The sequence below is a fragment of the Canis lupus genome, chromosome 24, assembly GCF_011100685.1.
Source record: "Canis lupus familiaris isolate Mischka breed German Shepherd chromosome 24, alternate assembly UU_Cfam_GSD_1.0, whole genome shotgun sequence".
NCBI classification, from domain to species: Eukaryota; Metazoa; Chordata; class Mammalia; order Carnivora; family Canidae; genus Canis; species Canis lupus.
In genome coordinates, this window is record NC_049245.1 from 25,816,875 (window position 1) to 25,831,178 (window position 14,304).

Genomic DNA, 14,304 nt, shown 5'->3' on the forward strand with positions numbered 1-14,304 from the left:
ACATCACCTTTTATTACACAAACGATGGCATATTCTCTACCTACAGCCTACCGTTCTTTTTTTTTTTTTTCAGCCTACCGTTCTGTACTTTGTCTTCTTTACAAGTCTGTCTCTGTTGACGCAGACAGGTCCATGGCCTCCTTTTCCATGACTGTGTGACAGTCCCATGACGGATGGACCACCAGTTGTCATCCAGCTCTCTCCTGGAGGGCATTTAGGTTGTTTCTAGTCTCGCTGCTGTGAGCAGTGCCACAGCAAGCACCTTCCCCCCACCTGTGTGTATGCGGGTGTGCCTGTGGAGCTGTGGGAGCCATTCCTGCAAGTGAAATTGTTACAGAGAGTCTGTGCACCTAAAATTTTGTTAGGTATTTTGAATTGCCTTCTTTTGCATCCCGAAAGTGTGTATTTTTTTAAAAAGCACCCTGCATCCCCTGGATTCAAATTCATTTCCTTGGTTAAGAACCAGACTATTCTAATTCAGCCCAGATGGGAAGGGAGTTGGCCAGTGTTACTCAGCAGTCCTCAGCCAATGAGGTATTTCCAGAGTATGGTGCAGATGAGGGGAAGTAAGGAATGAAGGGAAGAAATGGGCTAGCAGGGTAATGACTGGGGCCAGAATTGGGCAGAGGGGACTCTGTTACAGGTCCTGGGGACCTGTTGATGACTTGGTCCCCAGGGAGAGGCATCCCCCCCTCCCATGCTGTGTCCTCCTTCCTGCATTTCTCTGGCTTGGGCTGCATCTGCTTGGCAGCAGCTGGGCCAGTGAACTCCTTCATTCAGCAAATATTTACTGAGCTCCTGCATCCCAGTGCAGGCTGGGCCACTATGTCCCTACCCTTCCTCGAGCCTCATTTTTTTTCATCTGAAAAGTGGAGAGGTTCATCCATGCATTTCTTATATCACCAGGCTAGTGGGAAGATTTGGTAAACCAGCCAATGGGGAACCCCCATAAAATAGATTATATGGTTTTAGCTAGACACTATGCCAGGTACCCTGGAGGGTTTTTTTTTTTTTTTCTTTTTCCTTTTTTTTTTTTTTAAAGGTTTTATTTATTCATGAGAGAGAGAGAGAGGCAAAGACCTCTGGAGGGTGTTTTTCTTTCTTTCTTTTTTTTTTTTTTTTTTTTTTTTAGGTTTTATTTATTCATGAGAGAGAGAGAGAGAGAGAGAGAGGCAGAGGGAGAAGTGGGTGCCAGACTTGATCCTAAGACTCCGGGATCACGACCTGAGCCAAAGACAGATGATCAACCATTGAGCCACCGAAGCATCCCACCCTGGAGTTTGAGTCTGATCTTTGGACCAGTCCTGGGTGGGCTACCTCCAGTCTTAGTAGATGGCCTGGTCTGCGCTCTGATTAGGAATTTGGTGGCATCCGTTGGTGGGTGTCTCCACTTGCTGTGCCAGGACAGAGTCAGACTCATGCCTAGGATGCATTTGCTTTGCCCTAGGATGCTGGAACTCCAGGGCCCGCTCAGGGTCAAGGTGATTAGATAATAGGTGAAGAAGAGGTAGTTAGGGAGGCCAGGAAGGTCCCCACACTGAGGCTACTTTTGTCTCCTCCTCCAAGTTAATGGGAAGGCCCTCTGGGGTCCCCCACAGAGCATTTCTGCAGCTCCCTTTCAGCTTTCAGCTGTGGTAGGGATGAGGAAGAGGAAGTTCTATCATTTTTCTAGTTCAAAATTACTAGTTTAAAATCATTATCCTAGTTCCTCCTTCCCATTTTATCAATGGAAAACTGAGGGCCTCCTCCTAGGTGAGCAGGCGGCCTTACCGGGATTGGAAGCCAGGTGTTCAGCCCTCCTAAGCCTTACCTCTCACTAGGTTTCCCACATCGTCGCAGTCTTCAGTTTCACTTTGGGGTTAAAAACCAAAGTGAAAGAGAAAGGCAAAGCAGGAAGCAGCTGCTTCAGTCCCAGCCCAGGCTGGGATTGGCCCTGAGAGACCCAGGCCGAGCTGGCCTCACATCAGGGGGCAGGCCTCTTCTCCCTCTTGCTCCGGAGGCCTGGCAGGGGCGGGGCCCAGTAGGGCCCCGCGGGGGAGGCGCCAGGCTACAGACAGGGGTGGTGTTTTGGCCTGCCGCTGTCTGGGAGACGGCCAGTCGGACAGGTTCCCTGGTGAAAGTCAGCCTCACCGGGGTGTGGCCCCAGGTGAGAAGCCACTGCCTTTTAAACCTCTGTCCTTCCGGGCCAGGGCTGAGCTGGGCCTCTGCTGGCCTGGGAAAGATATCCTCGCTTCCCCAAACCAGCTTTCACAGAACATTTCCACTCTCCCTGAAGGTAAGAGCTAGGGCCCTGTCTCCACTGGCAAGACCTCTAAACCTTCGGTCACGGTAGGGTGGGCACTTACCTCAACTCTTGGCGGTTTCTTAAGGACCCAGGTGGCCTGAAAGCCTTAATGCCCTTTGTTCTGGTCCCAGTCCCAAGAAGTTGGACAGGGGTTGGAGGAGAAGGAGCCACAGCTTCCCGAGTTTTTAGGTGGCCCCAACAAGATTCCTCTCCAGCTCTGGGCTCCAGAGTCCCCATTTGTTTCTTGGCAGGAGAAGTTCCTTCTAGCTCTGCTGTTCTGTTGAATCAGTTTTGGTCCCTTGGAAGATAGCGAGGATCTTAACACCTGATTTGGTTGGTCTGTGTATTTCAAAGATTAGCTGTTATCTAACTAGTGGGGGTCTTAAGTTCCTGTTTCTCTGTGCTTTTTCTAAGAAAATTCTCAGACTTGCCAAAGTAGATACAGTCTCAATTTTTTTGCTTCAACAAATACAATTTCTGTGTACCTCTCTTGTCTGCACAATCACAAGGTCCCCAGACACAGAGTCGTTTTGGCTCAAGACTGCTCGCTAAGGGCACACACTGAGCCCAGGGTGGGTAATCGATCAGGTGATCCTTGGTAAATGACTGAATCAATGATCCGCACCTGGCCTTGCCGCTCTTGTGGAATGCAGAAAACTGGCATTTATAGCCTAACTGTAAGGCTGAGGCAGGCACTGGGTGAGCAGGGAGGAATACCCACACCTTAGAGATCTCGCAGACCTATAGTCAAGAGCTTAGCTCTAGTGACAAACTGTTGGGGTTTAGATCCTTGGCCACCACCAAGAGCTGTGAGACCTTGGGCAAGTTCCTTAACCTCTCTAGGCCTCAGTTTCTTCACTTGCAAAATAGAGATGATAACATTACCTGAAATCAGCATCAGCATGAAGACCAGAGCAAAGTGTGTGTAACGCACTGAACACAGTCTGTAATACAGAGGAACCGCTAAAAAATGGGAGCTGTTGCTGCTATTGGTATCCAAGGGAGAGAGAAGACTTGAAATAACTGAAGACTATCCATGTCCCATGCCTGGAAGGATGGAAGTGGACTGGTTGGGGTGTTTGGAGGGACATCAAGTTATTGTTTGTCAAGTGCAGGGCTATGATGGGGACTCTGGAGTGAATCAAGGTAGGCTTTAGAGAAGAGATGACCTTCAAAACCTCAAAAGCTGGGCAGGACCCAGGTGGATGGAGATTTTGAGGGGAAGACACCCTAGGGTATGGGCACACCCGGGGTAGGGGAGAGGAAGGCACTGTGGGTCAGGGAGGGATGGCAGGCGTTGGCTGCCCAGGGGCCAAGAGAGCCAAGATCAAGGAAGAATGCTTGTTGAGGGCCATTAGAGTCCATCAGCACTCAGGGCCAGGCATTCAGAGCCAGGGTTTGTCTCTGAAGGGTCATCACTCCTTGGGTGGGTTTCCTGCTGGGGCACATTACTGAGTGTGCTGTGAATATATTTGTGAATTCCACCCTCTCCTGGAACTTTCTTGCATAGTATTGCTCTGCACAGGGGAGTGGTGGTAGCCATCTGGACCTGCCTGCCTGCCTGCCTAGGGATGGTTCTGAGCCAGGGTGGGGTAGGAGGAGCGGGGTTTGTCTGACAGCACCTTTAAAAGCCAGCTCTCTCTGCTCCTGCTGCCCCGTAATTTCCTCAAAGCAGGGGCAGTAGGGAGTAGGGTTTGGGTTCATCCCAGTCTGCCCCAACCTCCAAACAGCCACCACTTCTCTTTCCAAATGGCCAACCATTCCTGTGCTCAGAGTGCCAGTGCCAAGCCAGGACAGGGGAGGGAACAAGACAGACTTGGTCTCTTTCCTCAGGGAGCTTCCATCAACTGGAAGTCCCCATGCCAGCAGGTGATGAATATGTGAGATACTGCCTGCTGGTGCTGAGAACTCTGAAGGAAACAGGCTGAGGGGGACCTATTCTGAGAGGATGGGGAGGGCATGTCAGGGATGGTGAGGTGGCCAGTGGGCAGGAAGCTGTCAAGGGGCAGGCCAAGAACAGCAGGGATCAGGACCCCTGGGTGAAAAATGTTTAGCATATTGAGGGAACCAGAAGAGGTTCTGTTCAGTCTGGAGTGGTCTGCAAGGTCAGGCGGGGCTTCATCATCCCAGTGACCTTGTTTCCTCTGAAGCAAAAAAACTTTGCCCTGAAGGAGCCAGAGGTGTCGGTGTATTAAAAGGTGTTTTGGGTTTTAAAATTAACATCAGAACTCCCAAATACTTCTGATTGGTTTTCATACTGATCCTAAGTCATCAAAAAAAAGGCTTCATTAGCACTCCCTATTTATTGCTCACTTCCTCATACTGCCTCACAGTTCATGAAGCTATGTTGCTTCTGTTGGCAGTTTGTTGCAGGTTATTATTGCTGTTTTTAGAGGGGATGGAACAGAGAGCTTAAGTGACTTGCCCAGAGTCACACAGCTTAATCATGATTTGAAGTCTTGATCCACTGTTCTTTCTACCCTCCCCACTACTTCTCTGTAAGAAGGCCAAAGCAGAAGTTTCTATTTCTTTATAGCAAGGTTGCAATTCTAAAATGATCACAGTTGGGATCCCTGGGTGGCACAGCGGTTTGGCGCCTGCCTTTGGCCCAGGGCGCGATCCTGGAGACCCAGGATCAAATCCCACGTCAGCCTCCCGGTGCATGGAGCCTGCTTCTCCCTCTGCCTGTGTCTCTGTCTCTGCCTCTCTCTCTCTCTCTCTCTCTCTCTCTCTCTCTGTGACTATCCATAAATAAGTAAAAATTAATTAAAAATTAAAAAAAAAAGAATCATAAAATGATCACAGTTTAAAAAGTTTTGGTATAGAATGATATAATAGTATTTGTGTCCAGGCAATGAGATTAGAATGACTTTCCCCCCCATATTTTCTATAGTTAATTCTTTTTTAGTTTAAACCTTTTATCTTCACCCACTCTCCCATCCAACTCCTTTCCAAGGTTCTAATACCAATACACCCATCACTGTTCTTACAGACCTTTGATGTTTCCTATTTTCTATTTGAATTCCTTATTTCTCTTTCTTGGATGTCAGAAAAGAGAATGCAGGCAAATTATAGATCAGCCCCTGCTCGCAAACACATTTAACTCAGAGCAGAAGTGTTTCAAATTCATGCTTATCATAGTTTTAAATATTTTATTTTGTAACTTTTGGATTTGGGGTATAAAATAGCAATTTGATAACTGGGCTCATTTGCAAGGAATTCCTCAGTAAGACTCCTCACTAAAAACTTGGGATAAAATGCACGTAACAATTATCATCTGACCTATTTTTAAGTGTACAGTTCAGTGGCAGTAAGTACCCTCACATTGTTTCATCACCTCCATCTCTAGAACTCTTTTCAATTTGCAAAACTGAAACTCTTCCCCATTAAACAATAGCTCCCTGTTTCTCCCTCCCCGCCAACCCCTGGCAACCACCATTCTGCTTTGTCTCTTGGATTCAACAACTCCAGGTGCCTCATCTACAAGCCCTTCTTAAGAGGATGTATTTGGAAAGGGGGTTATGTGCTGTCTCTGAACAGTGAAGTGTTCAGATGGTGATGAATTTTCCCAGCGAATGCACACTGCTACTCGCAGCGTTATGTGCCTGCGTTCCAGAGGAACTGTTAACAGACCCATCAGCTCCTGGGAGGACTTTCTCCACAGAGGTGGCCTTGCTTCCAGGCCCATGGTGGCTGCATGGAGTCTGGCCACAGCCCCTCTGTGGAGGAGGGATAATAGGATGAGAAAGGCTGTGGACTTAATCATAGGACCCACGTAAGTGCCTTAGTCAGCTTACCTGTTGTGGGATTTGAGCCAAGTCTCCTCACTCTCTGAGCCTCAGCCTCCTCCTCTGAGAAATGGGACAATACTTCCTGTTATGTGGCTACCCCAGAATCAATGAGATGGATAATGGACTTCCCTTTGCAGTCATGATCCTAAGCACAGTGTTTGAATGAGGTTAAATGCAAGGAAAACAGGACTCCTGATCCCCATGTTACAGAAGCAGCAGAGACATAGAAGTGATGTGATTGGCCTGAGGTCATACAGCACTTGGGCGTGGACCCTGGGCTGAAACCCAGCCACCCTCACTCACAGGCTGCAGCTACTGCAAGTTCCTCGTTGGTCAGTCTTTTGAAGGGTAGAAGACTGTGAACAAAGTTGCTTTCCCATCTTACCAGGTTTAAAACATTGCCCAAGAAACCCTCTTGTTGATGGGTCTGCAGGGGAGGATAGGGGGTGGAGGTTTTGGTGGGGAGTCAAGGACCATGATTCTGCATTGTGGGAATAGAGTTCTAAAGCATTCCTGTGGATCCTCTTGCCCAGGGACGACACATACCTTCCACTTGCAGTTACTTCCCATACAAGGCCCATAGCAAACAACCTCAGTCACTGATGCACTCCCATTGAGCCTAGACAAGGCTTCAGAATCCTTCTTAACACAGGCAGGTACTACCAAGCAAGCAGAAGCAGTACACCCAGTGCAACCTGCACCATCTCCAGCCTAGTACAGCCTCCAGCTTTTACAGAGAGGTGGCAGTCCTGGGAGGGGAAGGGACTGTTTCAGGGGCAGGTGATGTAACAGGTCTCTTTGTGAGAACGGAAGAGGGTCCTTTGGCAGGACAGCCCAAAACCTGGGGAGGTGTGACGAGTATGCCTGCAAAAACATCGGGGCACAGCAGCAGCCAGAGGGGTAGAAGTTGTCGAGGTAAAATCCATTTTCTTCCATGTGCTCCTTGTGGAGGCGCGCTCTAGGCAGACTCCACCGGCAGAAGGAGGAGACCAAACTTGTCTTTCTAAGTGGCTTCTAAGCTTGATAGGCACATGTGTGGTGGTCACACTTGTCGGTGAGCTTGTATTTTTTACTCCTTGTGAGATTGGATGCTGTAAGGGTTGGGTTCTGGAGACTGAGACCTATGGGTTTTGCACTCAGCAGATAGAACATGACTTGCTATATGACACTGAGCAGGTCCCCCAGCTCTCTAAGCCTCCTGTTTCCTCAGCAGCACAAGGGGAGATGATGAAAACATCTCCTTGTGAGGATCAAATATAAGACGCAGGTGTAAGGACTTTGGACAGTGACTGGGCCACTGTAGGAGCCACCAGTTCTTGAGCTGTCACTAAACACTGGTAATGTGACTATTAGCCACTAATCACCCACTTCGTATGCTGTGCCATTGTGGGGGCAGGGAGGTTGGTGACCTTCACTTGGGTAGGTGTTCTTTCACAGAGATCTTCCCAAATGTCACCATATTGTGCTTTCAAAGGTGGTTGGGAAAAAATTGAGTAGGGCCGGGTACGGGGGTGTGAAGAGGAAGCCAATAGTCACGACTTGTCCCAGTGCCTCTGTCTTCTGCTTGCCAAGTCACTTCTTACAGATTCTTTTCTATTTGCTGTGTCCTCACGGTCTTCTTCCACGGGGAAAGGCCCTACGGGCCTGTACCACTTTTGGGATAAAGTCAGAAGCAGGGTCCAATCTCCTAAATGTCGGGAGACATTTGCCTGGGCACCTCTTCCAGGCTGGAGACAGGGTTGTAGGAATGGAAACCACATAGTCAGTGCCTTCAGGGGGCTCAGGGCCTAAAGGGAGAGGCAGAAAAGCAAACAGGCCTGTAAAACAGTGTGGTGGCAAGGGCTGTAGTACATCTCAACATGAGGCGTTGACCCAGCAAGGGAGCCAGTCAGGGAAGGTTTCTCGGAGGGAGTAATGCCGGAACTGAGATCTGGAGGAGAGGCGGAATCAAGGAGGAGTTAGGATGTTGCTGGCAGGGAGCAGCCAGTGCAAATGCCTGGAAGCTGAGAATGTGATGTGTTGGCAGGAAGAGGGGGGCGGGGGGAGAGAAGGGAGCTTGGCAAAGCAGGGACATCAGTGGTCACCACCCAGAAATAGCACACGGTGATACATGTGTGGCATGGAGGGGGTGGATGGCTATGGGTCCTCAGGGCACTGAACCTGCCTGCCCCAGCCCCTGCCTGTGGAGCACCTTGGCGGGGCTGGGATGGGACAGTAGCTGTGTGGGACCCCACCAGGCCTTTCTCACTTGTCTTCCCCAGACACTCTCCCAGTAGTCCTGGGGCAGGGGGCAGGGCAAGTGGGTATTGGCATTTTATGGATGAGAGAAACTGAGGCCCAGGAGCCTAAGTGGTCCAGTGAGTGAGTGCAAAGCAGAGCCAGTGCTCAAAAGCAGGTTATTGCGGGGGTGGGAAGGGGCAGCAAGTGTTGGTGGATCTTCTGTTCTGAGGATGGGTTTATCATCTCAGGTTGGGGCTCTGTGCTGCCAGCCTTCCCGGAGGAAGGCATCTTAGGCCCCATCTGTGCCAAGGCCCTGGTGTTAGTCCTCACATCATTTCCCATGTAGCTAGGCTGAATGAGTATTTTCCTCTTTTTTGCTTGTTGATAACGATTCTCTGGATGCAAAAAATATATATATATATGAAGTATAAATGTCTCTCACACACATACACACGATGTCTGATGTCACATCCAGAACTGGGTGTGAAGTAGAAGAGTAAAGAAGGAACAATCCTCTCAGGCTTGAATAGAATCCGAAAGGTCACACCCATGAGAGCTTTTGTCTTCTCTCAGCAGCTGTCATGCCTGTGTCTAGCCCAGCCGAACCCTCCTGGGCCCTCTGTCCTTTAGAAAGTGCCTCCTCATAGTGCAAAATCTGTTTCCCCATAACAGCCTCACCTTCCTGTCCCTACTCTGGTTGTAGTGTGATGACTTAGAGCACACGTATACGGGACCATCTTCTAGGTATCTGAAGATGATAACTGTGCTTTTCTGAGTTGGCTTTCTTTTCCAGAACACTATCCCAGTCTCTCCAAGCCTTCCCTCATGTTGACCCAGGCATGATTCATGGTGCACATGTATCACACCCCACTTGTGGCAGATCTCTGACAGACAGCACTAATCAGTCACAGCATTCTTGATCAGTCCGTCCCCGGCTTTCTCACACAGTGCTCCGTATGGCAGTGCTCCACGGGGCGACGCCCAGTAGAGGAGGCATTTCCTTGCCACCTCGGCATTTTACTGTGAGTTTTTTCAGGACAAGGACTTACTCATCCTGGAGTTTCCTGCCTGCCCAGGACCCAGTGTGTGGCTTCCCCACCATAAACTAGGCATTTGTCATAATGGGATGGATTTGCAACTTCTGCTCATGCATCAGGCTCCCGTTGGGCAATGCCCCTTGTCCAGAGCCTCCAGCATTACCCACGATGTTATCCAGAGCTGAGTGGGAGCTGCTCCCCACTCCCCTGGTCCTGTACCTTTCTTGGTCAGGGCAGCCTCAGACCATGTCTGCGGTCAGCATGGGTTGCTAAGGCATTTTCCCACATGTGCTGCTTTCTTATGTAACAGTCTGACTAGGGATCCAAACTCAAAATCCTAATATAGGCTCTGAGGACTAGGGCCTTTCCCTTCTCATATCTCTGTCCCTGGACCTGGCAACAAGGCAGGCAGTGTTGACCTGACCTGAACTCAAGGTTTTCCCCATTCAGTTCTGTACTGTTTGTTTCATCCCATCTCTCAGCTGCCCAGGCTTATTGGCTCCTGATCCTGTCACCCGATATACCACCTGTCACTCCAGGCACAGTGAATGAGCCCGTTAACACCTTCTTTCTATTCTGGGATCCTCTTGGTCATTCAGAATGATGAAAGAGGGCAGCAATTCAGGTGCATGGGGCCTGGCAGTGTCTGGTTCTAGACACAGGGGCCTGTGACATCTTATTAAAAGCCAGACTTTTGGGATCCCTGGGTGGCGCAGCGGTTTGGCGCCTGCCTTTGGCCCAGGGCGTGATCCTGGAGACCCGGGATCGAATCCCACATCGGGCTCCCGGTGCATGGAGCCTGCTTCTCCCTCTGCCTGTGTCTCTGCCTCTCTCTCTCTCTCTGTAACTATCATAAATAAATAAAAAAAATTAAAAAAAAAATATTATACTCTTAAAAATCTTTAAAAAAAAAAAAAAAAAAGCCAGACTTTTGTGACCCATCATCAGGGTCTAATGTCAGCCCTCCAGAAGTGAGGGTGGTGGTTTTTTAAGGCTTTTTCTAAGTAGTATTGCCCAGACAGGGCTCCTAAGACCTTGGAAAGGCAGCAGTGAAGTCCACATGCTAGAGCCAGTATTTGAAAAGCCAATACTTGGATTCTCCACACCTCCTCCCCACGTCCCCCCGACCCAGCAGTTCCTCACCAGGCCAAACAGGGGCTGTACACATCAAGTTTTTACATGGACTGGAGCCATAGCAGTCCCGTAACTCTGGGTATCATCTACTCCACAGCACCCCCTCCTAGTGGTCACAACTTTGACATACAATAACAAAGTCATGATTCAGTAGTAACTGCAGCTTGGTAGCTGGCGTCTCTTTAAAGCTCAGACTCAAAAAAAAAAAAAAAACACAAAAAAAAAACCCAGCTCAGACTCCCAAGGAGGGTGGGGTGATAAGTGTCCTAGTGTCCTGGGGGGTAGGGCAGGGGCCTCAGAGCAGAGCTGCTGGCAAGGTTGACTGCAGGTCTTAGAGGATAAATAAGATAACGAGGATGTAGCAGATTCTAGCATAGAATGGATGAGGAGGGGGGGCGCCTGATGGCTCAGTTGTAGAGTGTGCGACCTTTGATCTTGGATTTGTATTTGAGCCCCACATTGGGGATAGAGCTAACTTAAAAATAAAATTTAAAAAAAAAAAAAAAAAGCAAGAATGGGGGAGGAGTGAATGTTGCCTGACAGGTTGCTTGCAGGATATTGTTGCAGTAATGGTGGAAATGGATTTTGAGAACAGCATGCCATTTGGGTCCCCTGTTCAGGAGCTGGAGGAAGTAGGGTTGCCTCCCTGGAGGCCTGGAGCTGGTGGTCTCCAGGCTGGGAACCTAAGGGCGTCTTCCTTTCTCAGTTTGGGAGGAAGAAGGGACACACCCACACTCAGAGCCCCAGGCAGGGACTGCCCTGCTACTAGATCCTCAAAGAGCACAGGTGCCTCTCTGTGCCTAAGTTTCCTCATTGTACTCTGAGGAGGTGGAAGTTGTGTGGTGGGTCTCATGGTACCGGGTGGGAGTTCCGTATGGAGGAAAAAGGAAAATGGGAGCTGCTCTGAGGGACCTGGAGTGCAATGGGAGTCCAAAAAGCCTTCCTCAGTTCCCTTTGGGGGCCCTCAGAACCTGGTTTAGAAATTACCAGCATTAGTATCTCCTAGGACCCTGGGATTTGTTTTTGTTTTTTATTTTTTATTTTTTATTTTATTTTTTTATTTTTTTATTTTTTATTTTTTTTAATTTTTATTTATTTATGATAGTCACAGAGAGAGAGAGAGAGAGGCAGAGACACAGGCAGAGGGAGAAGCAGGCTCCATGCACCGGGAGCCCGACGTGGGATTCGATCCCGGGTCTCCAGGATCACGCCCTGGGCCAAAGGCAGGCGCCAAACCGCTGCGCCACCCAGGGATCCCTGTTTTTGTTTTTTAAAGATTTTATTTTTTTATTCATGAGAGACACACAGAGAGAAAGAGGCAGAGACACAGGCAGAGGGAGAAGCAGGCTCGGTGAAAGGAGCCCAACGTGGGACTCCATCCTAGGTCCCCAGGATCGCACCCTGGGCTGAAGGTGACACTAAACTGCTGAGCCACCCAGGCTGCCCAGAACCCTGGGATTTGGAGGCTCCACCTCATTTCCAATCCCAGCAACCAGCTGAGTAACCTGGGAGAGATAGCCTCACCTCTCTGGGCTTTACTTTGAGGCTATAGTGAGAGCCAAGTTGGAAAAATCCTGGGTGACTGGGGAACCTATGTCAAGGGTTGCGGTGTTTCTAGTGAGAGGGCCAGAGTGTCTAGGACCTCACGAGGAGAAAGGCCTGAGGAAGGGCATTGGGCAGCAGTGGTCACAGACGGGGGTGGGGGCCACCTTTTTCTCCCATGCACTAGGATTCTGATCCAGGAGGCACCAGGCCTCTGCCCCCATGGCCAGCACAGCCAGCAGCTGCCACCTGACTCGCTCAGGAAATTGTCAAACTCTGCTTGAGGACCCCAGGAGTAGGCGCCTGTCTAGGTCCTGACTGAGGAACTGGCTTGGCTCTGATAGCCAGGCCCAGCTAGGTGGCACCAAACTCCAGCCATGGGCAGTGTGAAGTAGTAGCTACAAGCACTGGCTCTGGAATGAAAAAGGCTGAGCTCAGACCCTGACTTTTCCACTTACTGGCTGTGCAACCTTGGATTGCACACTTTCTCTGAGCTTCATGTTTTTCCTCTTTGAAACAGGAATGGTAGGCCTGGTAAAGAGGTGGTGAGCCAAAACAGTTAAAGTGCTTCATGCGAGGTCCGCTCATGGCCACCCGCAGCCAGGGGAGATGCCCTGGAGTTTGTGAAGTGTCCCAACCCACGGTTTCCCACCCTAGAGAAGCAGCTGACCTGCACTCCGGGTCCTTCTGGAGGGCAATTGCTTAACCTTTTCTCCAGCCCCTTTGGCCTGAACATGTCAGGACAGAACCCTCTCACACCCTTGCCCCCCAGCTGGGGCACAAACGGTGCTTCTGAGGAGCAGGAGCAGCTGTCTTCCTGGAGTGGGGAGGAGTTGCCAACAAGCAAGACCCTCTCAGGCAGCTGTTCCTGGCACATGAAGGAGATTGGCCATCTGCACTCCGGATAGGGCTCTCCCACCATCTGTGATCTGGTGCCAAGAACCCGAAACCAGACCTGGCCTGCCAACCAGAAGGGGCTTTCTCTGCTTTCACTCGGCCAGACTTGAGATACCACCAGGTGAAATTAAGGTGGCTGCCTTAATTTCAAGGTTCCCAAGGGTCTCCTGTCTTCCCAAGGGGGAGGCGCTTACAGATAGCCTTCCTGGGAGCAGGAGGAGAGGGGCTAGAGGTCCAGGAAAACTAGGAGGTCTGAGGACAGCCGCTCCAGCAGTCACAAAGATAGGTGCCACAGGCCACATTAGCTGGCAGGCAGGTACCTGTACAGTGTTTTTTTTGAAACTTTGAATGAGCTAATCCATTTTCAAAAGATGAAGGTTTTATTTTTCTAAGTCCAGATTTCTGACTTCTGTCACCCAGGTCCCCACATGGCAGCTGTGGATTAGAGGGGTTAGATAACCAGTCTCCTGGTGGACCCCCCCCCATTCAAGGTCAGTCTGCTTAGTTTACAGCTGGGGAAACGAAGGCCCAGAAAGGATCAGGCCTGATGCAATGTACACTACCCACCAGGTCCAGTGTTGAGTTTAAAACCTGGCACCCTGGCCTCACAGAACAGAGCTTTTCTACACTGCCACTTCTCAGAGTGAAAAGCCTGTTCCCTCATCTATAAAACATCAGTGATAATTACCTCCCCTCCCAGGCCTAAGTCTGGAATAAAGTAGCACCTGGCCAGAACTCACTCAGTAATGATTCTTTTAAATCTGTACTTGTGATACACCTTGCCTGGAAAATGTGGCTGGAATCACTGCTTACTTTCTTTCTAGCCCAGCTTTTAGGAATGGTTATTTTCATTTCATTTCATTTCATTTCAACAGTTTCTGATACCCGTTCCTTAGGGTTTTTTGAGCTCTCATTCCCACAGCCTCATTGCCCAATCTCAGGCAGAGTTGATCAAGGCTTTACCTCCCGCCAGACTGTGTTCCTACAGTGTGTGCGTGTGCTTTGGTGCTGACCTAAAAGGAACTCAAAGCCCCGACCCTGGGCATTAGATTCCAAATCAGAGTCCGGAGTAACTCCTAACCTGTCAAGTAGGGAATGGTTCATTTATTCAATAATAATGTATTGGCCTGGTGCTGGGAAAGCACTGTGATTATACAAGATATTTAGGGTCTCCACCTTCAGGAACCTGTATTAGATATTCAGGATCCTTTTCTGGTAGGAGAGAAAAGGCAAGTAAACCAGTAAGTTTATTAATGTATGAATGAGACAGGGCCCTCAGAGTAGCAGCTTTGGACAGGGTGGTCAAAGAGGTCCTCACTGTGACCTAGCTCCTGAGCAGAGACAGATCAGGATGGGAAGAAGTAGAAACACAAAGATGAGGTGGAGATCATTTCACACC

The 14,304-nt window shown here is 49.6% G+C and overlaps 1 protein-coding gene across 6 annotated transcripts in view; it reads left to right on the forward strand.

The window, feature by feature from the left end:
- DLGAP4 (DLG associated protein 4) overlaps positions 1-14,304 on the forward strand; it is a 139,718-nt gene that overhangs the window by 82,756 nt on the left and 42,658 nt on the right. Inside the window, exons 1-2 of one of the 6 annotated variants that reach the window (XM_038572195.1) lie at positions 7,092-7,129; positions 13,326-13,396. The exons of 4 other annotated variants lie outside the window; for them this stretch is intronic. In XM_038572195.1, the coding sequence (XP_038428123.1) occupies positions 7,107-7,129; positions 13,326-13,396 (94 nt within the window). In that variant the 5' untranslated portion in view covers positions 7,092-7,106. Of the gene's footprint in view, positions 1-6,869; positions 6,991-7,091; positions 7,130-13,325; positions 13,397-14,304 lie in introns of those variants that run through there. One more of the 6 variants, XM_038572196.1, reaches the window with a different exon arrangement.